The sequence below is a fragment of the Oncorhynchus masou genome, chromosome 20 (assembly GCF_036934945.1).
Source record: "Oncorhynchus masou masou isolate Uvic2021 chromosome 20, UVic_Omas_1.1, whole genome shotgun sequence".
In the NCBI taxonomy this organism is placed as follows: Eukaryota; Metazoa; Chordata; class Actinopteri; order Salmoniformes; family Salmonidae; genus Oncorhynchus; species Oncorhynchus masou.
The window spans coordinates 13,909,385-13,937,131 of NC_088231.1; the positions used below are offsets into that span (position 1 = coordinate 13,909,385).

Below are 27,747 nucleotides of genomic sequence, written 5' to 3' on the forward strand. Positions count from 1 at the left end.
GGATACAGGGAGAACTAGGGTGACCGTGGATACAGGGAGAACTAGGGTGACCGTGGATACAGGGAGAACTAGTGTGACCGTGGATACAGGGAGAACTAGTGTGACCGTGGATACAGGGAGAACTAGTGTGACCTTGGATACACGAAGAACTAGTGTGACCTTGGATACAGAGAGAACTAGTGTGACCGTGGATATAGGGAGAACTAGTGTGACCTTGGATACACGGAGAACTAGTGTGTCCTTGGATACAGGGAGATCTGGTGTTACCTTGGATACAGTGTGAACTAGTGTTGGGGCTCGGGGAGCAGGGAGGGAAGAGGTGAACGCTGTTGTCCAGGTGGACTGGACCTTGTTCCTGGAGAGTTCAATTCTTTCTCTTTCTCAACCGCTCCTCACTTCTCACTTTCTGTCTCTCCCCAATTCTCTCTTCTCTCAGCTTCTCTCTGTCTCCTCCTGTCTTGCTTTTTTGGTTGCTCGTTCTCTCACTACTTCACCCCTAGACTTCCTGAAGGGCCGCCCCCAGGTGGTGAAGGTAGGCAACAACACCTCCACTACGCTGATCCTCAACACTGGGGCCCCACAAGGGTGCGTGCTCAGCCCTCTCCTGTACTTCCTGTTCACCCATGACTGCGTGGCTGCGCACGCCTCCAACTCAATCATCAAGTTTGCAGATGACAACTGTAGTAGGCCTGATTACCAACAACGACGAGACACCCTACAGGGAGGAGGTGAGGGCCCTGGTGGAGTGGTGCCAAGAAAATAACCTCTCGCTCAACGTCAACACAATGAAGGATCTGATCGTGGGCTACAGGAAACAGCAGAGAGAGCACGCCCCCATCCACATTGAGGGGACAGTAGAGGAGAGGGTGAAAGTTCCTCAGCGTACACATCACTGACAATCTGAAATGGTCCATCCACACAGACAGTGTGGTGAAGAAGGTACAACAGAGCCTCTTCAACCTCAGGAGGCTGAAGAAATTCCGCTTGGCCCCTAAGACCCTCACAAATTTCTATAGATCCACCATTGAGAGCATCTTGTCAGGCTTTATCACCGCCTGGTACGACAACTGCATTGTCCACAGTCACAGTGCTCTCCAGCCCAATTCTTCACCAGGGGAAGTGTCTTCCTCCTGGACATCTTCAGCACTCAGTGTGAAAGCAAGGACAAGAAGATTATCAAGCACCTCAGCCACAGTCTGTTCACCCCGCTACCGTCTAGAAGGCAGTTACAGTACAGCTTCATCAAAGCTGGGACCAAGAGACTGAAAAACAGCTTCTATCTCCAGGCCATCAGACCGCTAGCTGACCACCGCCCAGTACCCTGCCCTGAACTTAGACACTGTTACTAGCTGACCACCGCCCAGTACCCTGCCCTGAACTTAGACACTGTTACTAGCTGACCACTGCCCAGTACCCTGCCCTGAACTTAGACACTGTTACTAGCTGACCACCCACCGCCCAGTACCCTGCCCTGAACTTAGACACTGTTACTAGCTGACCACCGCCCAGTACCCTGCCCTGAACTTAGACACTGTTACTAGCTGACCACCCACCGCCCAGTACCCTGCCCTGAACTTAGACACTGTTACTAGCTGACCACTGCCCAGTACCCTGCCCTGAACTTAGACACTGTTACTAGCTGACCACCCACTGCCCAGTACCCTGCCCTGAACTTAGACACTGTTACTAGCTGACCACCCACCGCCCAGTACCCTGCCCTGAACTTAGAGACTGCTGCCCTATGTACATAGTCAATGAACACTGGTCACTTTAATAATGTTTACATACAGGTTTACCCACTTCATATGTATATGCTGTATTCTAGTCAAGGCTCATCCTATACAATTACTGCTTTACACACCTTTTCTATTCATAATGTCTATACACACCATCATATACATATAGATTTATATTCCGGACTCAGACATGGCTCATTCTGATATTCCTTCATTTCTTTCCTTTTGGATGTGTGTGTATTGGTAGGTATTACTGCACTGTTGGATCTAGAAACATAAGCATTTTGCTGCACCTGCGATGACATTTTCAAAATATGTGTACGCAGCCTATTCTCTTTGATTTATACATCCACCGCAACTCTCATTCTCTCTTTCTCTCTCTCCAATATCTCTCTCTCCAATATCTCTCTCTGCAGTGTGTGCCATGGCTGTGAGGAACTGTCTGGAATGTCAGCAGCAGTCTCACTTCAAGCCCAGCCAGGACAGCGCCCGCGGCCAGCAAGCAGTGCACAGCCTCATGGGAGCTGCCAAGTCCATGCCCGCGCAGGCAAGTAGTATCATCCCTCCTCACCGAGTCACAGACTCGCCCCCCCTCCCTCCACACACACACACACACACACACACACACACACACACACACACACACACACACACACACTTCTCCCCCTCCCTCTCCTCTTTCTGTCATTTCGGGAATCCTGACTTCCTAGCAATACCCCCCCCCCCCCAAAAAAAAACAACAACGACAGTCTATACATTTTTCTTTTTACATTTCCCAATCTCCCTGGCAGACATGGAGAAACACCATAATTGATGACGTTTCTCCTCCTGTATATTGGTTGAACAGGATCGCTGCACTTAGTGAATTGTTAGCATCCCTCTAAGTCATCCCTTGTCTTGCGTTGCATCCTAATACTTCCCCGGCAGCAACCCATCCCTTTGTGGTCCTCCCTATGTAATAGCAGAGAGTTGTTATTGCATTAGCTGATATCTTATTGCATTACTTCGCCTGCTGTTATGTTACACTAGACAAGGCCCTTTGTCATTGTTGGCCTTTTGATTTGATATGGTGACTTCCAGTAAAACTGTTTTTTTTAAATCCCTGTTTTTCTTCCTGAAACCAGTGTGTAAAGTCTCATTCATAATGCAGTGAGTGGCTCTATGGTAAACCCATTATGTTAAGGGTCTGAGTCTCAAGGGGAAACACAACATCCCACTGAATGGGGCAGATACTGTACTGTATGTGGACTGGCCAACTATACACTTCCCATGGGTTGATTTTCAACACTACTGGTGGTGGAATGGGCCGTTGTGGTTGACCTCTGCTAACACATACACATTCCATGACAATCCGTTATCATTTGTGATGTCTTAGACTTAAAGAGAAGTCTAGTTTTGGACAGTGGGTAGAGTATAAAAACTGATAATGGTATTTTCAGCATTAACCAGCAATAGGTGCTTACATTATTATGTGTGTGTCTGTGTGTGTCGGTCTCTGTATGTGTGCTTGCCTGCGTGTCTGTGTGTGCGTGTGTTCTACACCTGCAGAGCCCTGTTGATGTTGTGACAGGAGGGATGTCTCCCATCAGAGACATGGACCGTCTGCTACAGGAAATGGACATCAACCGTCTCAGAGCCGTGGTCTTCAGAGATATCGTGAGTTTACAAAGCTTTGATAAAGATAGAGGTTGAAAAGAGTCAACTTTTCAAATAAATAACAGTACCTATGTATTGTAAAATCTTGTTATTGCTGTCTTTTTGGAAGACCCCATTATTTTCTTTAAAAAAAAATACTGTTTAGATGTAGGATCTTAATTTGAGCCAGTTTGCTACAGCAGGAAACTGTTCCTGCAGCAACAGGAAATGTTGAAAATCAAGTCTGAAATTTCAAAGTGGAAATGACACATTTCAGAAGCCTTATTAAAACCTTAAATACACCACAAGTAAAAAAAACTCTTGCATTGCAGGAAGGTTCTTCTGCAACAGGGTGGTCAAATTAAGATCCTACATCTGTACATACTCAAACATATGACAGACTGGCGGTGTGCTGTATTATAGCTGTGTTGCATGTTGTGTGTGTTTGGGTAAAGGAGGACAGTAAGCAGGCTCAGTTCTTGGCCCTGGCCGTGGTTTACTTCATCTCTGTTCTCATGGTGTCCAAGTACCGGGACATCCTGGAGCCCCAAAACGACAAGAAACTCCCCCAGCGCAGCCAGTCTGCCAGGAGCGCAGGTACACACCTCACCCATATGGCTACGCAGAGGAGCTCCATCTAGCCAAGTGTCCATCGCTCAACATGTCAATCTCTCTCTTATACATTAGTTATATATGGAATTTCCAATTGTCTTGATTGTGCCTTGAAATGTACTGGTGTGTTGATAGTCTTTAAAGTAGTTTACAATTACTGTAGTAGATTCTCAAAGTAATTTTTGAAGCAGGTTCAGGTTTTTCTCAACGTTTATAAACCTCCTTTAATGATTCCTCCCATCAGACAGTAATGCCGTCTCTGGCGGTCCCGACCTGGAGAGCAGTGTGTCCCTCCGTCGCCGAGACTCTGGCATCGGGGATGACCATAGCTCCGTGGCCCCCAGCGAGGGGGACACCACCGCCCAGGGGCCCGACGCCGTGTCCGAGGCCCTGTCCACCCTCTCCTCAGAGGTCAGGGGTCACAGAGACAACCCCACGGCGGACGCCAGGGGCGGGAAGAACGTGAAGGACATCCTGCGCAGCCTGGTCTCGGCGCCTGCTGATGACATCATGGTGGACCCCAGCCTTCTGCCGCCGGCCTTGCTGGGAGCTGCTATGGGAAACAACCCCAACCAGTTCAGATCCTTTGACAGGTGCGTGGGCCACAGAGTTTTAGAATCAGGGCTCAGTCTCTCAAAGACTGCTAACTTTTTAAATACCCCTTGACCTGGTTCACAGCCTCACAGCTCTTAACCCCTCACCTCCCTACCTTGAAATGGTCCAACATGAACATGTACTAAGTGAAGGCGAGGAAGCATCACATCAGAAACCCACTACCATCACATACCCCCCCCCCCCCGACCCATCCCTGTAGCTCCCTGGTTTGCCTGTCGACGTGGCTTCTCAACACAAATAAACAGGGCTACAAAGTACCTGTCTTCAGGAAAACACATCAAAACAATCGAGGCATCTGCCAGAGGCAGAGAGGAAGAGAGAGAGTAAGAGGGGAAAGAGAGAGAGAGTAAGAGGGGAAAGAGAGAGAGAGTAAGAGGGGAAAGAGAGAGAGAGTAAGAGGGGAAAGAGAGAGAGAGTAAGAGGGGAAAGAGAGAGAGAGTAAGAGGGGAAAGAGAGAGAGAGTAAGAGGGGAAAGAGAGAGAGAGTGATCTAAAAGACGACTCTGTGGCAGCCAGTAGGAAGCTGTTTCTTTTCACCTTGTCACTGATATTTAATAGCTTCTCTTTTTCGTCTCTCTCTCTCCTGGTCTTTCTTTCTCTCTGTCTGCACCGTGGGCTAGGCTGTCTGTCTCTCTGGTACTATAATAAGGGAAAGAGAAGCTGGCTAGATGGATCCCCTATGGAGTGAGGGGGCGAGCGGTCAGAGACTTAGTGGGAACCCAAGGCGGTGCTGTGTGTGGGTGGGTGTACTGTACGTATACAGACTATACTGACATCTCTAAGTGAGAGAGAGCTGACGGACGGACTGAGGACGAGGTCTGGTTTGTATTTGGGGGAAATGTCCCTGTAGCACACCAGACACAAAGGAAGTGAGGGAGAGGGAAAGAGCGATTGAGAGGGAAAGAGCGAGGGAGAGGGAAAGAGCGAGGGAGAGGGAAAGAGCGAGCGAGATCCCCCCCCCCCTCCCTCCACAGGAAGAGAGACACCTAGTCAAGGTTCTCATGCCAAGGAAGAAAGAAAGCGTTTCTCCATCACCCCCCTCCCTCCTCCACCCCCCCCCCCCACACTACTCCTCTTCCAATCGCTGGGAATTCCCGAGGCATCCCTGTGATCCTCAGCCTCTTTATCTGTGGAATGCTTTGTCAGGACTCTGGGCACTCCTCATATCTGGTGGGATTAGAGCGGCTCCCAGGGCCGTTAGTGTTGGAGAGGAGGAGAGCTGGAGAGCATAGAGTAACAGCTCTACCTCGCCACAGGGAGCCCCAGTCAGAACCCCAGCTGGCCCCAGCCCAGGCAGCTCCCGGCCCCTCTAACCCAGAGATGAAGGCCCGGGGGCTGGGGTTCCCAGGTCAGCACACACCTCCTCTGGTCTTCTACCTTTATCTCCCACCAGGATCCGCCTACCCTCACAGACCCTGAAACCTCTGGCTCGGAGATGCCTGGTTATCTTGATGGTTCCTGCTCTCTACTGCGTGGCTGTGCTCTGTGTTGAGGTCTGGGCTCTGCTCTCCCCTGCTCCTCTCTCTCTCTCAGGTCTACTCTAATCTCTACCGTCTGTGTTGAGGTCTGGGCTCTGCTCTCCCCTGCTCCTCTCTCTCTCTCAGGTCTACTCTAATCTCTACCGTCTGTGTTGAGGTCTGGGCTCTGCTCTCCCATACTCCTCTCTCTCTCAGGTCTACTCTAATCTCTACCGTCTGTTTTGAGGTCTGGGCTCTGCTCTCCCCTGCTCCTCTCTCTCTCTCAGGTCTACTCTAATCTCTACCGTCTGTGTTGAGGTCTGGGCTCTGCTCTCCCCTGCTCCTCTCTCTCTCTCTCAGGTCTACTCTCTACCGTCTGTGTTGAGGTCTGGGCTCTGCTCTCCCCTGCTCCTCTCTCTCTCTCTCAGGTCTACTCTAATCTCTACCGTCTGTGTTGAGGTCTGGGCTCTGCTCTCCCCTGCTCCTCTCTCTCTCTCTCTCTCTCTCAGGTCTACTCTAATCTCTACCGTCTGTGTTCAGGTCTGGGCTCTGCTCTCCCCTGCTCCTCTCTCTCAGGTCTACTCTCTACCGTCTGTGTTCAGGTCTGGGCTCTGCTCTCCCCTGCTCCTCTCTCTCAGGTCTACTCTCTACAGTCTGTGTTCAGGTCTGGGCTCTGCTCTCCCCTGCTCCTCTCTCTCTCAGGTCTACTCTCTACCGTCTGTGTTCAGGTCTGGGCTCTGCTCTCCCCTGCTCCTCTCTCTCAGGTCTAATCTAATCTCTACCGTCTGTGTTCAGGTCTGGGCTCTGCTCTCCCCTGCTCCTCTCTCTCAGGTCTACTCTAATCTCTACAGTGCAGACTTTTAGCTTTTCATTTTCACTCAGATGGTAGGGTAATTCCTTCAGAGCATACCCAAACTGCATAAGTATGTAGGTGTATTTGAAATGGTTAAAATAGTTCCCAGAAAGTATTTATTTTAGAGTTGAGTCATCTTTTTAAGACAACAAATGAATATGATATATTATATGATATATGTATATATAGATATATATATATATATGATATATAAATATATGATATAAATATATATAGATATATGATATATGATATAAATATAAATGCATCTGATCACTCAAATGGTTCAGGTATGGAGCTGGGACGATAAACACATTTTTTTGATACCACCGATCACAGGCATTTTGCTGATATCGTTCATGATGATAATTAGCCTTTTCTAGAGAAATGTGAAGTTTGAAATGAAATACATTTGCTAATATGAGTAATTTGTAAATGTGACAATTAATGGCTTCAACCATCAAACTAGTAATAGTAGTGTAAATTATTTTTAAACTGTGGTGTACATGACTATTATAAAGCTATCGTTTTAGTTGTTATCACATCAATTAGGGCAATTTATCGCAACATGGAGTCTTGTCCCTATCACCCAGCTCTGCTCAGGTAGCTCAGGCTCACACACACAGCAGTAGTTCATCATAAAGTCTTGGACGTCTCAGTGACAGCGGTGCAGACAGACAGCCTGTGTAGACAGACAGACTGACACCTACGCCAAAACATGGGAACCAACCGGCCTTCCCCCATCCAAATAACTGGTCCCAGGGTTTTACATTTACGAGCGTGGAAAAAGCAGGATCTCCCAGATAAAAATGGCCGGGGTCAGAGGTGAAGTATCACTGTGATTTATTTACTAGGCAGAGAGATGGAGGCCGGTCGGCTAGATTCTGTCGTACATACATTCGCCTCGGGGATATGCCTCTGTTATGACAAAGTCCACAAATATTTGCTGATGCTAACCAGAGCCCCGGTAAACAGCCATCTACGGGAGGAAGAATAGCAGTGTGATTTACATGGCATGTTACAGCAGCCAATGTGGGTGTTAGTTTGACATTTGTGTTAGGAAGGCATTTTGAATGCTGTAAGTTGGACTTGTAAAGCAAAGATCGGCCATGTTGAAAATGTGATGTTTTGTGGTAAAGAATTGCAAGGGAATTTATTGAGTGCAAATATCATGGCTAGATGCTCATTGGCAATTGAACATACTGTGATCAACAAACAGCATACTGCCATGACAGAGATACTTGCCAAACCAGATAGATGACAGTGGGCCTCCTTGAATAGGAACCTTTAGTGTGATCCCCTGTCACACTGGGAGAGACATGGAGGATGCTTCATCTCTCACTTCTTTCTCACCACCTCTGCTGTCCTCAGGCCAAACACTAATGTCTTTAATCACTGATGTCATCAAGGCCATGTCCAACCGGACGCTGTGACTGAAAGTGACGGGTAGACCGTTGGAGGTTGGGAAGGGTTTGTTGTTGTGGGGGTATAAAGAACACAGGAGGCATGATTCACATGTTCACATGCGCAGGGCCGCATGCAGTGAGAGGGAGAGGGAGGAAGATCAAAGCCAGACTGCATGGGACACAGACAGACAGACAGCCGCTGGGGCCCCACCCCCATCCCCTTACATGAATAAGCCATAAGGATAAACAGAAGAATGGGGGGGTGGGGGGGCTGCCTCTCTGGGGGGGGGCAACAGTATGAGACATGCAGTTAGCATTCATCTGGATATTTACTTCAATGTGTCCTGTTAAGCTCGTCTGTGGTGGGAATCTGATGCTAACCTCAACGTCCACTTGGGAATTAAAAATATAGTTCAGCCCACTTAACAATTCCCATGTGGATTCTGACTAATGGCCTGTTGTTCTTTTGCAGTGTGAACCATTTTTGAAAACACTATACGTGAACATGTTTAGCTAGTATTGCGTGACGTGTTGGATGATTTAATAATTCACAGACTCTGTACTACAGCCATCAGAATGGGCAGTGCCAGATCTGTCTACTCTTAGTCCTCCCAGAAGGGAAAGGCCTATCCAGTCAACCTGGCTGGTCAGATACTGACTAGATTGGATGGGTGGTGCTGACGTGAAGCACCCAGGGAGAGAGGTGTCGACAGCGGCGGGAGAGAGACAGGAGAGACCATGGTCTGGTTCTCTGCACTGGTTATGAGTAAGAGAAGCCAGGCTATGTCAAGCCCATGGGGAGGGGGTGGTGTGTGTGTGTGTGGCAGTACAGGGTTGGGGTTCGGTGTTAGGTTCTCCATCTGTTCCCCAGCAACTCAGGCCTTTAAATGATTCAGTTAGGTTATTAGCTACACTTATCGTTGAGCCCCACGCCTCTGTCGATGAATCAGCCGTCAGAGCAGGTGCTTGGCTGTTACTGTTAAACCCACGACCAGGAGAGGAGAGAAGCAAAGCTCTGGGCTCTCTGCGTTTCGGGTTGTCAGGGCCTGAATAATTTAGAGGTTTTAACCAATAACCGGGCTTGCCGCCTTGTAAACACAAGCAATTTCATTAATCTGTGCTATTCCTAAGAGTTGAATCGAGGAATGTGCTTACAGGCTGAAAGTGTGAGTGAGAAAGTGAGCGCCTGTGTATAAAGTTACTGCTTAGCAAGCTAGGGTCCTGGAGAGTCATCCCATTTGATTGTTCCATCTACAAATAGATAGTTGTTACCAACCACTGCGAAGGGACAGCGGTGGGTTTTTAACTATGAGCCGAGGCTAATTAGCTAGCATTAATTCCTATTTCTTCTGTCCTTTACTGTTCAGAAGTAGGGCCATTAATTAAGGGCTGAGTTGAAGTTTACGGTTTACATCCAAATCTCATTTTTTTGTGTAAAGGGCATGTTATAGAAGAGTCCTCTTTTGTGTGATTTCAGATTAGATGTTTTAGATGTTGTACGCATGAAATTGTGTCATTCCGAACTTTATCCGCACCGTTGGGGCACAAATCCAAGTCATTGGGCCGATATTCGATTGTTTGGTGCCAAATCATCCGAAAGTATCTCAAATTGATTGTGAAGCTCAACACAATCACTAAATGATTTGGACATGATGCGCGAACAATGCTAATATGCATGACATAAATGGGATATGTGCCACAAATGCTAAAGCGTTAGAATGTGTAAACAATGCCAAGGAAACTTGACCAAAGTGTGGATTGCTGTCATACCTTGTTTTGTAATTTGGGTAAACTGTCCCTTTAAGTCATATAAATGTCACAGATTCAACATTTGAACTGTTGATGGTTATACAGTACCACAATTATAGAGCGGCCATATTGGCATTAAACCTGTGATATGCTTGAAAATAGCCAGCAGAAGTTGATTCCTGTTCAATGATGGATTGGAAGGAATTTACAATATACATTACGGACAGTAACCCTGTTCTAGAAATAAGACTACAACACCAAATAAGACAGCTATCATTGTGGAATACATTGTTTTCATTTGAGAAATTAGGCAAAACACTCTTATCCAGAGGAACGTGCCATAAGTGCATTCAGCAGAAGTAGCTAAAACATTACCTGTATGTACTAAACAGTGTGTGTGAAGACAGTAGACTAAACCGTTGCTGGTATTTCTGCAGCCAGACTGTATCATCCTGCAGCATAGATCACAGCGGGGTCAGAACCAGTCAGTGTTTAACATCCAAAGTACCTTCAACCTAATGTGTGTCATCTGCCGTCTTAAATCATCCAGGCCCTGCTTTGATACCAATGCCAGCTTTCTGTCTGCGGAGCTACTGAAGCCCAGTCAACATACTCCTCTCTGTGTGTTTTCTCTGTGTGTGTGAGTTTCTCTCTCTCTCCCTCTCTGTGTGTGTGTGTGTGTGTGTGTGTGTGTGTGTGTGTGTGTGTGTGTGTGTGTGTGTGTGTGTGTGTGTGTGTGTGTGTGTGTGTGTGTGTGTGTGTGTGTGTGTGTGTGTGTGTGTGTGTGTGTGTGTGTGTGTGTGTGTGTGTCCAGTAGGTAGTGATTAGGCCATGCTCCCTCTGTGTCAGCACTGATAAGAAGGCCCAGGTCTACTTTGATAGGGCCACTGGCCTGTCAGGAAGCCTAGTTTAAACTGACAGCTTTATCCAGACGCTGTTTCCGCTCTCTTCCTGTAAGGATGTTATTGATAGGAGAGCACCAGTTCTCCTACAGCACTGGCCCCTAGGGAGAGGGATACACTGGTATAAGTAACCTGTGACTCAAGTAGTACACCAGACCACTCTATGTTACGTATGGTAGTACACTAGGACCCATACTGTAGAGATATAGTGATACAGCATTGGTCGGGGAAAGGGGGGATACCTAGTCAGTTGTACAACTGAATGCATTCAACTGAAATGTGTCTTCCGCGTTTAACCCAACCCCTCTGACTCAGAGAGGTGCGGGGGGCGTGCCTTAATCGACGTCCACATCATCTGTAACCTACACCAGACCACTGTGTTATGGATGGGGGTAGACCAGGACCATAGTATACAGTAGGGACCTTGAGGACAGGGATACAGTGTAAACATATAGGGTCATTATAATGTCTACGCACCTTCTATCTATTTGTAGACGTTCAAGAGTGTCCTGGAGTGCTTTTTAACCAAAACCCCCCCTAACCAAACCTCCAGCGGGACACAGAATGAATGGGCTTGTGGGCCGGATCCTGTCCGCGGGCTGCATGTTGCCCACCCCTAGTGTAACCTAAGGTATCCTAAGAGTGAAGTAGTTTACTACAGCTTCTGCTGTGGGTCTATGACCATGTCTGTTATCCATGTGTTTAAAACAATAGTAGAGGAGTAAAACCACTACAAAGGCTGTCCCAACTGTTGGCTCAAAACAAATGGGATGCAGAGCAAGAACAAAGTGCGGTAGCTTCTTTTCTTTGAGCTATATTGTGTAAGAAAGAGCAGGTTCATCTGCTGATACCTTTGAATGATCTATTCCTTCCAGCTGATTACTAAAATATATCAGATGTATTCATCAGGAATTCCTACTTTTCTGTCGTGTGTGTGTGTGTGTGTGTGTGTGCTCCATTTGTCTCCGAGCCAGAATCCAGATTTTCCAATTGTGTGTGTTGTCGTGGTCACATCCCTAACAATGTATTGAAGATTTAATATTATTTGTAATGGTGGATGGGCCCACCTTCCACTAATAAATCACAATGTTTACTGACTTACTGAGTGAGTGAGTGTTGCAGGGAGCCAATTGATTTCAGGCAAGATGGATGCAGCCATTACTGAATATTCTGTGTCAGGGAAATAGGCCTCTAATGACTCTACTGTCTAAATGGGATCCTGTACTGTTGTTTTTGTATGCTGCAGCCTGTGTCTTATCAATCACATCTCACTATGCATTATGCCTATTAAACTGACATCACTATTGTTTATATTCTAGAATGACAAAAGTTCTGTTCTTATGTCCTTAGTTATTCAGATGTCTCAAGGAATGTGTAATAGTAATAGTATTCTCATGTGTAATAGTATTCAACACACATTTTCATATCTACTCATCTTTTACAGAAGCGTTCGGGTGGGGCCCAAGAAGGTGGGCGGGGCTCCGTCCCCAGGCTCCTCCACTCCTGTCCCATCAGCCACCGCTGCTGTGGGGGCAGCCGGGACACCAGTTAACAACGTTGCCGTGGTTTCCACGGGCGATGCCTCCCAGAGCACCACCGCTGAGGCAGCAGCCGGTGAGTCTCAGACATTAGGAGGTATGTTAGGTGTCCCAGCAGTAAGGTTACCATGCTACGGAGACGGCACGTCAGAGCTGCATCAAAGGAGAAGTCGGTGACAACACCAAGAATTCCAGCTAGCCAAGCCCAAGGAAAATACCTGTCAAAAAAGTATTTTGCTATTTGTTTCATTAGTCCACTGTCCGCAGTGAAGTTTTCAAGATATTGAACTTTTCAAAATACAGATATATGATGCGTTTTTCAGCTTATCTGACAGTAAAAGAGTCGTCTTATCCTCTTCCTAAAACCTGTGTTGATACCACAGTCCCTAATCTGCCTCCTTAAGCCTTCGCAGTACTTCTATGTTAGTTTCCATAGATGAGTCCCTCAGTATAAGGTGGCAGGTAGCCTAGTGGTTAAGAGCGTTTGGGGCTGTAATCCCCGAGCCAACTAGGTGAAAAATCTGCCAATGTGCCCTTGAGCAAGGCACTTAAGCCTCATTGGTCATGTAAGTCACTCTGGATAAAAGCGTCTGCTAGATGACTAAAATGTAGGATAATATTTCAGTGTGTCTTTCTGAATGTTCCCTCCACGCTGTGTAATCCAGTTAGCCTGGAACACAGCCGAGCAGGCAGACCGAGCAGCATTATTACAGGATTAGTGCGTTATCAGGGATCACTGTCAGACGCTATATAGTACAGTACTCTGACTGCAGCCCTAATACAGACTTTTATTCTGTCTTAATGGGGTATTTATTTAGGTTTGGCTTAAATGTGATGATGCCATGTTGATATTAAAGAACGAGTGGTCTGTGTGTTGTAGAACTATGAATTATACAGTGTATATGAATGATAAATTATGCTTAACATGTTATAGAATCACAGATTCGTGTATAAACTATATCAAGTCCACATTGTTTTCTATGCACCATCCTCAGCTTAGTAAAAGTGCTCAAATTTCTTTCAACTCAAGTAGAAGTCTTGTCTATTGAGTGGAGTAGGACTCCTTTAGTCCATGGTGACAGTCGGTCAACACTGGGAAGAAGACCTATTGACATTTCCTGTCATGTTCTGTGTGTGGATAGAGCATGTTTTATATGTGTGTGTGTGTGTGTGTGTTTTAGGTGGGAAATGTTTGCGTAAGTGTGTGTGTGTGCGGTTTGAGAGGAGTGTGTGTGAAAGGCGGTGAGAGTGTTTGTGTGTGTGTGTGTGCGGTTTGAGAGGAGTGTGTGTGAAAGGCGGTGTGTGTGTGTGTGTGTGTGTGTGTGTGGGTTTAAGGGGGGCCAGTGGGAGGATTAATAGAGAGAAGTTCATTTACTCCTCCACTGTTTGAAGGAGCTACTTCATGTCCACCGGGAGCCTCTCAGCGGGCCACACAGCACAGTGGTGCTTAAAGACGGGGCCCCGTGTCCACACACACATTCCAGTCCACAGCCTGTCATTCCCTAAGAGTTATCCCCGCTCTGAGACCTTCCCTTACGGCTGGGAAAACAAGCCCACCGAACACCAGAGGATTCGCCTCCATGTATTCAGCCGGGCATTATGGAATTTATGGGCGACAGTGAAATAGAATTTATTGCCAGATCAATCAAACGTTGTGCTTTGTAGACGTTATAGACTCGTTATAGAGGACGGTGTCGTAAAGCACCTGGAAGTCATTTCATGAATATGCGCCCAATGCGATGAAAGCAAATGTGTTAATTAAAAAAAGTATACTTTTTTGCTTACTTTATATAAAATAATTTTCACTATTTACCAGAACATTTTCAAATTGTTCAGTCCAATATCAGCTCAAAAGGCAAACGAATCCTGTATGCATAGTGGTGTGCAAAAGGAAATCCCTGCTAATATCCATGCCGGTTTGTAAAAACAATCTGCATGAATGTTCCCTGATGAATGTCGCATTAATTAGGCCATACATGAACAAAATGATCTGTGCCCAAGTGGAAGGAAGCTGTACGGAGGCAGCTCTACATCATCCACTATCTAGCACCAGACAATTACACTACACTTATCCCACACACACATACATCCACCCGTTCTGGAACATTAGAATGGAAACCCTCTATTGAGGCACTCGTTCCTTCAGTGCAGTAATGTATTGGTGTGGAGGAGGGCCAATGTATTGTCATATCCTGCTATCAGACTAGTAATGGTACTGATACTAATAATGATACTGATACTAATTATGATACTGATACTAATAATGATACTGATATGAATAATGATATTGAATAATAATGATACTGATACTGATACTGATATACTGATACTAATGATACTGATACTGATACTGATACCAATGATACTGATACTAATAATGATACTGATACTAATAATGATACTGATACTAATAATGATACTGATACGAATAATGATATTGATACTAATAATGATATTGATACTAATAATGATACTGATACTAATTATGATACTGATACTAATAATGATACTGATACTAATAATGATACTGATACTAATAATGATACTGATACTAATAATGATACTGATATGATACTGCTGATACTAATAATGATACTGATACTAATAATGATACTGATACTAATAATGATACTGATACTGATGATACTGATACTAATGGTACTGATACTGATACTAATAATGATACTGATACTGATACTGATACTAATAATGATACTGATACTAATAATGATACTGATACTAATAATGATACTGATACTGAATAATGATACTGATACTGAATAATACTGATACTAATGATACTGATACTAATAATGATACTGATACTGATACTGATACTGGATACTGATACTAATAATGATACTGATACTAATAATGATACTGATACTAATAATGATACTGATACTAATAATACTGATACTAATAATGATACTAATAATGATACTGATACTAATAATGATACTGATACTAATAATGATACTGATACTAATAATGATACTGATACTAATAATGATACTGATACTAATAATACTGATACTAATAATGATACTGATATGAATAATGCTACTGATATGAATAATGATACTGATATAATAATGATACTGATACTAATAATGATACTGATACTGATACTGAATAATGATACTGATACTAATAATGATACTGATATAATGATACTGATACTAATAATGATACTGATATAATGATATTGATACTAATAATGATACTGATATGAATAATGATACTGATACTAATAATGATACTGATATGAATAATGATACTGATATGAATAATGATACTGATACTGATATCAATAATGATATTGATACTAATAATGATACTGATATGAATAATGATACTGATACTAATAATGATACTGATATGAATAATGATACTGATATGAATAATGATACTGATATGAATAATGATACTGATACTGAATAATGATACTGATACTAATAATGATACTGATATGAATAATGATATTGATACTAATAATGATACTGATACTAATAATGATACTGATACTAATAATGATACTGATACTAATAATGATACTGATACTAATAATGATACTGATATGAATAATGAATAATGATACTGATACTAATAATGATACTGATATGAATAATGATACTGATACTAATAATGATACTGATACTGAATAATAATGATACTGATACTAATAATGATACTGATACTAATAATGATACTGATACTAATAATGATACTGATACTGATATAATGATACTGATATGATATAATGATACTAATAATGATACTGATACTAATAATGATACTGATACTGAATAATGATACTGATATGAATAATGATACTGATATGAATAATGATACTGATATAATAATGATACTGATACTGAATAATGATACTGATACTGAATAATGATACTGATACTAATAATGATACTGATATAATGATACTGATACTAATAATGATACTGATACTAATAATGATACTGATACTAATAATGATACTGATACTAATAATGAATGATATGATACTGATACTGAATAATGATACTAATAATGATACTGATATAATAATGATACTGATACTAATAATGATACTGATATGATACTAATAATGATACTGATATGAATAATGATACTAATAATGATACTGATACTAATAATGATACTGATACTAATAATGATACTGATATGAATAATGATACTGATACTAATAATGATACTGATACTAATAATGATACTGATACTGAATAATGATATGATACTGATACTGATATGATAATGATACTAATAATGATACTGATACTAATAATGATACTGATACTAATAATGATACTGATACTAATAATGATACTGATACTGAATAATGATACTGATACTAATAATACTGATACTAATAATACTGATACTAATAATAATGATAATGATACTAATAATGATACTGATACTAATAATGATACTGATATGAATAATGCTACTGATATGAATAATGATACTGATATGAATAATGATACTGATATGAATACTGATACTAATAATGATACTGATACTAATAATGATACTGATACTAATAATGATACTGATACTAATAATGATACTGATACTAATAATGATACTGATATGAATAATGATATTGATACTAATAATGATACTGATACTAATAATGATACTGATACTGAATAATGATACTGATACTAATAATGATACTGATACTAATAATGATACTGATATGAATAATGATACTGATACTAATAATGATACTGATACTAATAATGATACTGATACTAATAATGATACTGATACTAATAATGATACTGATACTAATAATGATACTGATACTAATAATGATACTGATACTAATAATGATACTGATACTAATAATGAATAATGATATACTGATATAATGCTACTGATACTAATAATGATACTGATACTAATAATGATACTGATACTAATAATGATACTGATACTAATAATGATACTGATACTAATAATGATACTGATATGAATAATGATACTAATAATGATACTGATACTAATAATGATACTGATACTAATAATGATACTGATACTGAATAATGATACTGATATGAATAATGATATGAATAATGATACTAATAATGATACTGATACTAATAATGATACTGATACTAATAATGATACTGATACTAATAATGATACTGATACTAATAATGATACTGATACTAATAATGATACTGATATGAATAATGATACTGATATGAATAATGATATGATACTAATAATGATACTGATACTAATAATGATACTGATACTAATAATGATACTGATACTAATAATAATGATACTGATACTAATAATGATACTGATACTAATAATGATACTGATACTGAATAATGATACTGATACTAATGAATGATACTGATACTGATATAATGATACTGATACTAATAATAATGATACTGATACTAATAATGATACTGATACTAATGAATGATACTGATATAATAATGATACTGATACTAATAATGATACTGATATAATAATGATACTAATAATGATACTGATACTGAATAATGATATACTGATGATACTAATAATGATACTGATATAATGATACTGATAATGAATAATAATGATACTGATATGAATAATGATACTGATACGAATAATGATACTGATACGAATAATGATATTGATACTAATAATGATACTGATACTAATAATGATACTGATATGAATAATGATATTGATACTAATAATGATACTGATATAATAATGAATGATACTAATGATACTAATAATGATACTGATACTGAATAATAATGATACTGATACTGAATAATAATGATACTGATATGAATAATGATATTGATACTAATAATGATACTGATAATAATAATGATACTGATATGAATAATGATACTGATACTGAATAATGATACTGATACTAATAATGATACTGATATGAATAATGATACTGATACTGATATCAATAATGATATTGATACTAATAATGATACTGATATGAATAATGATACTGATACTAATAATGATACTGATACTAATAATGATACTGATATGAATAATGCTACTGATATGAATAATGATACTGATATGAATAATGATACTGATATGAATAATGATACTAATAATGATACTGATACGAATGATACTGATACTAATAATGATACTGATACTAATAATACTGATACTAATAATGATACTGATACTAATAATACTGATACTAATAATGATACTGATATGAATAATGCTACTGATATGAATAATGATACTGATATGAATAATGATACTGATATGAATACTGATACTAATAATGATACTGATACTAATAATGATACTGATACTAATAATGATACTGATATGAATAATGATAATATGAATAATGATACTAATAATGATACTGATACTAATAATACTGATACTAATAATGATACTGATATGAATAATGCTACTGATATGAATAATGATACTGATATGAATAATGATACTAATAATGATACTGATACTAATAATGATACTGATATGAATAATGCTACTGATATGAATAATGATACTAATAATGATACTGATACTAATAATGATACTGATACTAATAATGATACTAATAATGATACTGATACTAATAATGATACTGATACTAATAATGATACTGATATGAATAATGATACTGATATGAATAATGATACTAATAATGATACTGATACTAATAATACTGATACTAATAATGATACTGATACTAATAATGATACTGATACTAATAATGATACTGATATGAATAATGATACTGATATGAATAATGATACTAATAATGATACTGATACTAATAATGATACTGATACTAATAATGATACTGATACTAATAATGATACTGATACTAATAATGATACTAATAATGATACTGATACTAATAATGATACTGATACTAATAATGATACTGATACTAATAATGATACTGATACTAATAATGATACTGATACTAATAATGATACTGATACTAATAATGATACTGATACTAATAATACTGATACTAATAATGATACTAATAATGATACTGATACTAATAATGATACTGATACTAATAATACTGATACTAATAATGATACTAATAATGATACTGATACTAATAATACTGATACTAATAATGATACTAATAATGATACTGATACTAATAATGATACTGATACTAATAATACTGATACTAATAATGATACTGATACTAATAATACTGATACTAATAATGATACTGATACTAATAATGATACTGATACTAATAATGATACTGATATGAATAATGCTACTGATATAATAATGATACTGATACTACTGATAATGATACTGATACTAATAATGATACTGATATGAATAATGCTACTGATATGAATAATGATACTGATATGAATAATGATACTGATATGAATACTGATACTAATAATGATACTGATACTAATAATGATACTGATATGAATAATGCTACTGATATGCATAATGATACTAATAATGATACTGATACTAATAATGATACTGATATGAATAATGCTACTGATATGAATAATGCTACTGATACTAATAATGATACTGATACTAATAATGATACTGATACTAATAATGATACTGATACTAATAATGATACTGATATGAATAATGATACTGATATGAATAATGATACTGATATGAATAATGATACTAATAATGATACTGATACTAATAATGATACTGATACTAATAATGATACTAATAATGATACTGATACTAATAATGATACTGATATGAATAATGCTACTGATATGAATAATGATACTAATAATGATACTGATACTAATAATGATACTGATACTAATAATGATACTGATATGAATAATGATACTGATATGAATAATGCTACTAATAATGATACTGATACTAATAATGATACTGATATGAATAATGCTACTGATATGAATAATGATACTGATATGAATAATGATACTAATAATGATACTGATACTAATACTAATAATGATACTGATACTAATAATGATACTGATATGAATAATGATACTGATACTAATAATGATACTGATACTAATAATGATACTGATACAAATAATGATACTGATATGAATAATGATACTAATAATGATACTGATACTAATAATGATACTGATACTAATAATGATACTGATATGAATAATGATACTGATACGAATAATGATACTGATACTAATAATGATACTGATACTAATAATGATACTGATACTAATAATGCTACTGATATGAATAATGATACTAATAATGATACTGATACTAATAATGATACTGATACTGATAATGATACTGATATGAATAATGATACTGATACTAATAATGATACTGATACTAATAATGATACTGATACAAATAATACTACTGATAATGATACTGATACTAATAATGATACTGATACTAATAATGATACTGATACTAATAATGATACTGATATGAATAATGATACTAATAATGATACTGATACTAATAATGATACTGATACTAATAATGATACTGATACTAATAATGATACTGATACTAATAATGATACTGATACTAATAATGATACTGATACTAATAATGATACTGATATGAATAATGATACTGATACTAATAATGATACTGATATGAATAATGATACTGATACGAATAATGCTACTGATACGAATAATGATACTAATAATGATACTGATACGAATAATGATACTGATACGAATAATGATACTGATACGAATAATGATACTGATACGAATAATGATACTGATACGAATAATGATACTGATACTAATAATGATACTGATACTAATAATGATACTGATACTCATTTTTTTTATTTCACCTTTATTTAACCAGGTAGGCAAGTTGAGAACAAGTTCTCATTTACAATTGCGACCTGGCCAAGATAAAGCGAAGCAGTTCGACACATACAACGACACAGAGTTACACATGGAGTAAAACAAACATACAGTCAATAATACAGTAGAAACAAGTCTATATACGATGTGTGCAAATGAGGTGAGATAAGGGAGGTAAAGGCAAAAGAAGGCCATGGTGGCAAAGTAAATACAATATAGCAAGTAAAACACTGGAATGGTAGATTTGCAATGGAAGAATGTGCGAAGTAGAAATAAAAATAATGGGGTGCAAAGGAGCAAAATAAATAAATGAATTAAATACAGTAGGGAAAGAGGTAGTTGTTTGGGCTAAATTATAGGTGGGCTATGTACAGGTGCAGTAATCTGTGAGCTGCTCTGCAGTTGGTGCTTAAAGCTAGTGAGGGAGATAAGTGTTTCCAGTTTCAGAGATTTTTGTAGTTCGTTCCAGTCATTGGCAGCAGAGAACTGGAAGGAGAAGCGGCCAAAGAAAGAATTGGTTTTGGGGGTGACTAGAGAAATATACCTGCTGGAGCGTGTGCTACAGGTGGGAGATGCTATGGTGACCAGCGAGCTGAGATAAGTGGGGACTTTACCTAGCAGGGTCTTGTAGATGACATGGAGCCAGTGGGTTTGGCGACGAGTATGAAGCGAGGGTCAGCCAACGAGAGCGTACAGGTCGCAATGGTGGGTAGTATATGGGGCTTTGGTGACAAAACGGATTGCACTGTGATAGACTGCATCCAATTTCTTGAGTAGGGTATTGGAGGCTATTTTGTAAATGACATCGCCAAAGTCGAGGATTGGTAGGATGGTCAGTTTTACAAGGGTATGTTTGGCAGCATGAGTGAAGGATGCTTTGTTGCGAAATAGAAAGCCAATTCTATTGGAGATGTTTGATATGGGTCTGGAAGGAGAGCTTACAGTCTAACCAGACACCTAAGTATTTGTAGTTGTCCACGTATTCTAAGTCAGAGCCGTCCAGAGTAGTGATGTTGGACAGGCGGGCAGGTGCAGGTAGCGATCGGTTGAGGAGCATGCATTTAGTTTTACTTGTATTTAAGAGCAATTGGAGGCCACGGAAGGAGAGTTGTATGGCATTGAAGCTTGCCTGGAGGGTTGTTAACACAGTGTCCAAAGGGCCAGAAGTATACAGAATGGTGTCATCTGCGTAGAGGTGGATCAGAGACTCACCAGCAGCAAGAGCGACCTCATTGATGTATACAGAGAAGAGAGTCGGTCCAAGAATTGAACCCTGTGGCACCCCCATAGAGACTGCCAGAGGTCCAGACAGCAGACCCTCCGATTTGACACACTGAACTCTATCAGAGAAGTAGTTGGTGAACCAGCCGAGGCAATCATTTGAGAAACCAAGGCTGTTGAGTCTGCCGATGAGGATGTGGTGATTGACAGAGTCGAAAGCCTTGGCCAGATCAATGAATACGGCTGCACAGTAATGTTTCTTATCGATGGCGGTTAAGATATCGTTTAGGACCTTGAGCGTGGCTGAGGTGCACCCATGACCAGCTCTGAAACCAGATTGCATAGCAGAGAAGGTATGGTGAGATTTGAAATGGTCGGTAATCTGTTTGTTGACTTGGCTTTCGAAGACCTTAGAAAGGCATGGTAGGATAGATATAGGTCTGTAGCAGTTTGGGTCAAGAGTGTCCCCCCCCTTTGAAGAGGGGGATGACCGCAGCTGCTTTCCAATCTTTGGGAATCTCAGACGACACGAAAGAGAGGTTGAACAGGCTAGTAATAGGGGTGGCAACAATTTCAGCAGATAATTTTAGAAAGAAAGGGTCCAGATTGTCTAGCCTAGCTGATTTGTAGGGGTCCGGATTTTGCAGCTCTTTCAGAACATCAGCTGAACGGATTTGGGAGAAGGAGAAAAGGGGAAGGCTTGGGCGAGTTGTTGTGGGGGGTGCAGTGCTATTGACCGGGGTAGGAGTAGCCAGGTGGAAAGCATTGCCAGCCGTAGAAAAATGCTTATTGAAATTCTCAATTATGGTGGATTTATCAGTGGTGACAGTGTTTCCTATCTTTAGTGCATTCTCTAATAATGATACGGATACTAATAATGGTACTGATACGAATAATGGTATTGATACTAATAATGGTACTGATACGAATAATGGTACGGATACGAATAATGGTACTGATACGAATAATGGTATTGATACTAATAACGATACTGAAACTAATAACGATACTGATAATAATGATGATACTGATACTAATAATGATGCTAATAATGATACTGATAATGATGATGATAATGATACTGATCCTAATAATGCTACTGATACTAATAATGCAACTGATACTAATAATGATGCTAATAATGATACTGATAATGATGATAATAATGCTACTGATCCTAATAATGCAACTGATACTAATAATGATGATACTAATAATGATACTGATAATGATGATAATAATGCTACTGATCCTAATAATGCTACTGATACTAATAATGCAACTGATACTAATAATGATGCTGATAATGATGTTGATAATGATGCTAATAATGATGCTAATAATGATACTGATACTAATAATGATACTGATACTAATAATGATACTGATACTAATAATGATACTGATAATGATGCTAATAATGATGCTAATAATGATGCTAATAATGATGCTATTAATGATACTGAAAATGATACTGATAATGATGCTGATAATGATAATGATACTAATAATGATACTGCTACTAATAATGATACTGATAATGATGCTAATAATGATACTAATACTGATACGGATGCTAATAATGATACTGATAATGATACTAATAATGATACTAATAATGACACTGATAATGATGCTGATGATGATACTATTAATGATACTGATACTAATAATGAACCACTGGATTATCTCCAGAAACCACATTTATACTCCACTCCTTCCTTTATGTAGAAATGCATTGAGGTGGATGAGGGAGGTGTGTGTGTGCGCTCTTCTGTTTGTGTGTGTCTACTGTCCTGTCCTGCTCCCAGATTAATAATGAGGCTCTCTGGTTTCCACCAGGATCAGCCAGCACCAACCTGCCATCTGTCCCCACATTGTCCCCAATGACCCGGGACACAGCCCCCAGTATGAGGTGATACACACACACACACACACACACACACACACACACACACACTTAATATTTGTCTATTTGTGTTGTGATGTAAGACAATATTGTGGATTCTGTAGTGGTTTTAGCTGCTGCTTTGTGGATCAATTTCGGTTATAAAGTCACCTCTATGCATTTGAATATTCTATTCTACATATTTGCCGGGCGCTGACGTATTGATGTAAACGTGTAACGTGCATGTGTTTGAATACGACTGTCTCATCTTCCCCTCAGTATCTCAGAGAGGCTGGAGCATGCTCTGGATAAGGCTGCCCCCCTACTGAGAGAGATCTTTGTGGACTTTGCCCCCTTCCTCTCTCGCACCCTGCTGGGTAGTCACGGACAGGAGCTCCTCATCGAGGGTACCAGTAAGTACCCGTCTAGAGAGCATCATGGACCACATGGATTCCCACACAAATCAAATGCATTTATAAAGCCCTCTTTACGTCAGCAGATGTCACAAAGTCCTTACACACACTCACACACATACACACACACACTAGATTCTAATGATATCAAACTCGTCTTTTATATGAACCACTTATCCCAGTAAAAGGTTTCTCTAGATTTCCGACCTGACTGTCAATGATCTGAGGGCTAAACCTTACCATCCCACCCTCAGACACAGCCACACTAGTATACACACTGCAGAATTACGGGACATTTCACATGCTTCTTCATCTAAACAGCACTAACACAGGCCCTTTGGTAATGACATCAAGGCTGGTAAAGGCCTCAATAGAGTGGATCAGTTTTAACTAACTGATTGTAGCTGTGCTGCGGTACAGGGAGGGGAGGGGCGGGTCCTAGAGGCCTGGGTCAGGGGTCAGCCCACTAATGGGAGTGTTTGGGATGTCTACTGCCACCAAACAAAATGGAAAGTTGATTGATAGCTGCAGGGGGGGTGAGGGGGGTTTAGGGATTTGTGTGTGTGTGTGTGGTGGGTTGTGGGTGGGTGTGTCGGAGTGTGGGGGGGATTATGCGTGTGTGTCCATACATGAGTATGTGCGTGGGCGTGCACAGACCAGAGTAACTGAGAATGCAGAGGTCACTGTCCCTTTTCCTCTCTGCATATGAAATGACCCCTGGCCACTCCACTGCCCCCCCTCTTCCCGTCAGACCTTCCACCACTATAGGATCAATGAGACATATGATGAACCACGTCTCAGCCTGTAATACAAGGCCCAATATGTATTAGTTTACAGCAACATCATGTCCACTCATTAGGCCACATCAATACTACTCTGTCCCCATGCAGATGTCACCGGATTAGGTACTTCTGGTCAGATTGTGTGTGTGTGTGTGTGTGGGTTCATTGGAGCGTGCACACACTACTACACACGTCTACATTTTCACTAAAGAAGAAAGCCAAAATGGCTGTCATGGCAGTGAACTTGTATTTTAGTTTAAACTTTCATTCTCTCCCTCTCTCACTCTCCCTCTCTCGCTCTCCACGTCCTCTCTCTCCCCCTCCTTTCTCCATGTCTTTCTCCCCTCCTCTCTTTCTCCAGGTCTGGTGTGTATGAAGTCCAGCAGTTCGGTGGTAGAGCTGGTCATGCTGCTCTGTTCTCAGGCAAGTCTTCCATCTTTGTCTCTCTCTACCTCCACCTCTCTCTTTCCTTCCCTCCCTCTCTCTCCATCCTCCTCTTCACCCCATCTGAGTTATCGTCCCTATCGTCCTCACCTTGAGGGCAGTAACTCCAGGATGGAGAGATGGAGGAACCATCTCTTCCTATCTCTCCTCCTCACCTCCCCTCAGGCCATTCCACAGTCACCCCAATCTCTCACTCCCTTTCTCCAAACGAGAGAGAAGGCATCTTTAATGACCGCTGATATTGGCCTTAAGGTCAAGGGTTCCCGACCGGTCCGTCCACCTTTGACCCTTAGCGTCGGCCCCGGTGGCCCTCAGCGTTCCTCTGTGGCTGGGGCCAACCTGATGAGGAGGGGAAATGCTGCTTTGCATTGATTCCGGTTAGCAGTCTCCCCTTCTGTTTGGTTGTGTTCTGTGTCCAAGTTTATTTAGTGCTGCGCTGATGGAGGATTCATGAATACAGATGAAGGGATCATAGCAGGTGTGGTACAGCAGTAGATCAATGGGCTGGGTGTCAATAAACTGGAGATGGATCACACAGCTAATGGTGGGGATCAGGGAGAGGCCATGGTCTGCTGGACATTTACATTCATAGATATACCGCACACACGCTGAGGCAGGCGCACGCACGCACACACACACACACACACGCGCACACGCACACATACAAACAAGGACACAGAAATACACAAGCACCCATCCACACACATACAAACACACCCACACACAGTGTGTTACACACACATGGATGAGAGAGACACCTCGTACATAATCACAAACATACTATTTCCTTATAGGCTTGTAAGAACACATATGCTGCTCCTATACAGACAAGTACTCAACCAAATGCACTCACACCCCCACAGTGCAGAGACACACACACCACCAAAGATGCAGGATAATAACTGGATCCCTGCTGGGCCTTGTTTGTTAGCAGAAGAGGGGTTTCCTATTTGAAACACCACTCAACACCACAAAAAAAACAGAAAACACAATTGATTAATGGCACCTCTCTCTCAGACCGCACTGCGCTTTTTTTAATCTGTTTTATTTTAAAAAGAAACACCGCCTTTCATCTGCCTTTTTCCTCCTCCTCCCTTTTTCCTCCCCTCCTCCTCCCCTCCATCCCATTTACTTCCCATTATTCACTTCACTTGTTCTCCAAAAGAGAGGTAATCTAGAGAGATTACACATCCGTTCTGGTGTCACCGGGGCAGTGTGGATGTGGGCTAGCGGGGTGCGGGGACGTCGGGGAGGGGAAGTGAACCCTAGCGGTCCTGGAGAGAGGGAGGGAGGGAGAATAAATGACATGCTCTAATGCCCCTATTTGTCATATATGTCAGGGTGTTGTTTAATGCTAATATAATCAAAGGCAGAATCTGGTGATTGCCGACCGAGAGAAAGAGGGCCCCTGGCCCCCAGTCCCACTAGTCTTTCTCGCTCTCTCCTTTTCTGTCTCTCTGAAGCATTATGACTTTCTCTCTCTATGGGAAAAGGGAACGGTCCAAGATGGCGTTGATTGCTTCAGTAAATCATCCAACCAAATTCTCTCACAGTCGAAGCAAATGTAATTGTGTTGTTGTGTGGAAAGGAGGAGGGAGGGGGTGTTGGTGATATGATCTACCTTGATATATATATATATATATGA

The 27,747-nt window shown here is 40.5% G+C and overlaps 1 protein-coding gene across 4 annotated transcripts in view; it reads left to right on the forward strand.

Annotated features, from left to right (window-relative positions):
• Positions 1 to 27,747, forward strand: part of LOC135506995 (lipopolysaccharide-responsive and beige-like anchor protein) — a 373,235-nt gene that overhangs the window by 111,306 nt on the left and 234,182 nt on the right. For 2 of the 4 annotated variants that reach the window (XM_064926445.1, XM_064926448.1), the window contains exons 27-34: positions 2,153 to 2,283; positions 3,285 to 3,392; positions 3,827 to 3,968; positions 4,228 to 4,576; positions 12,409 to 12,578; positions 24,418 to 24,490; positions 24,743 to 24,876; positions 26,020 to 26,081. In XM_064926445.1, the coding sequence (XP_064782517.1) occupies positions 2,153 to 2,283; positions 3,285 to 3,392; positions 3,827 to 3,968; positions 4,228 to 4,576; positions 12,409 to 12,578; positions 24,418 to 24,490; positions 24,743 to 24,876; positions 26,020 to 26,081 (1,169 nt within the window). The remainder of the gene's footprint in view (positions 1 to 2,152; positions 2,284 to 3,284; positions 3,393 to 3,826; positions 3,969 to 4,227; positions 4,577 to 12,408; positions 12,579 to 24,417; positions 24,491 to 24,742; positions 24,877 to 26,019; positions 26,082 to 27,747) is intronic. The other 2 variants (XM_064926447.1, XM_064926446.1) reach the window with 2 other exon arrangements.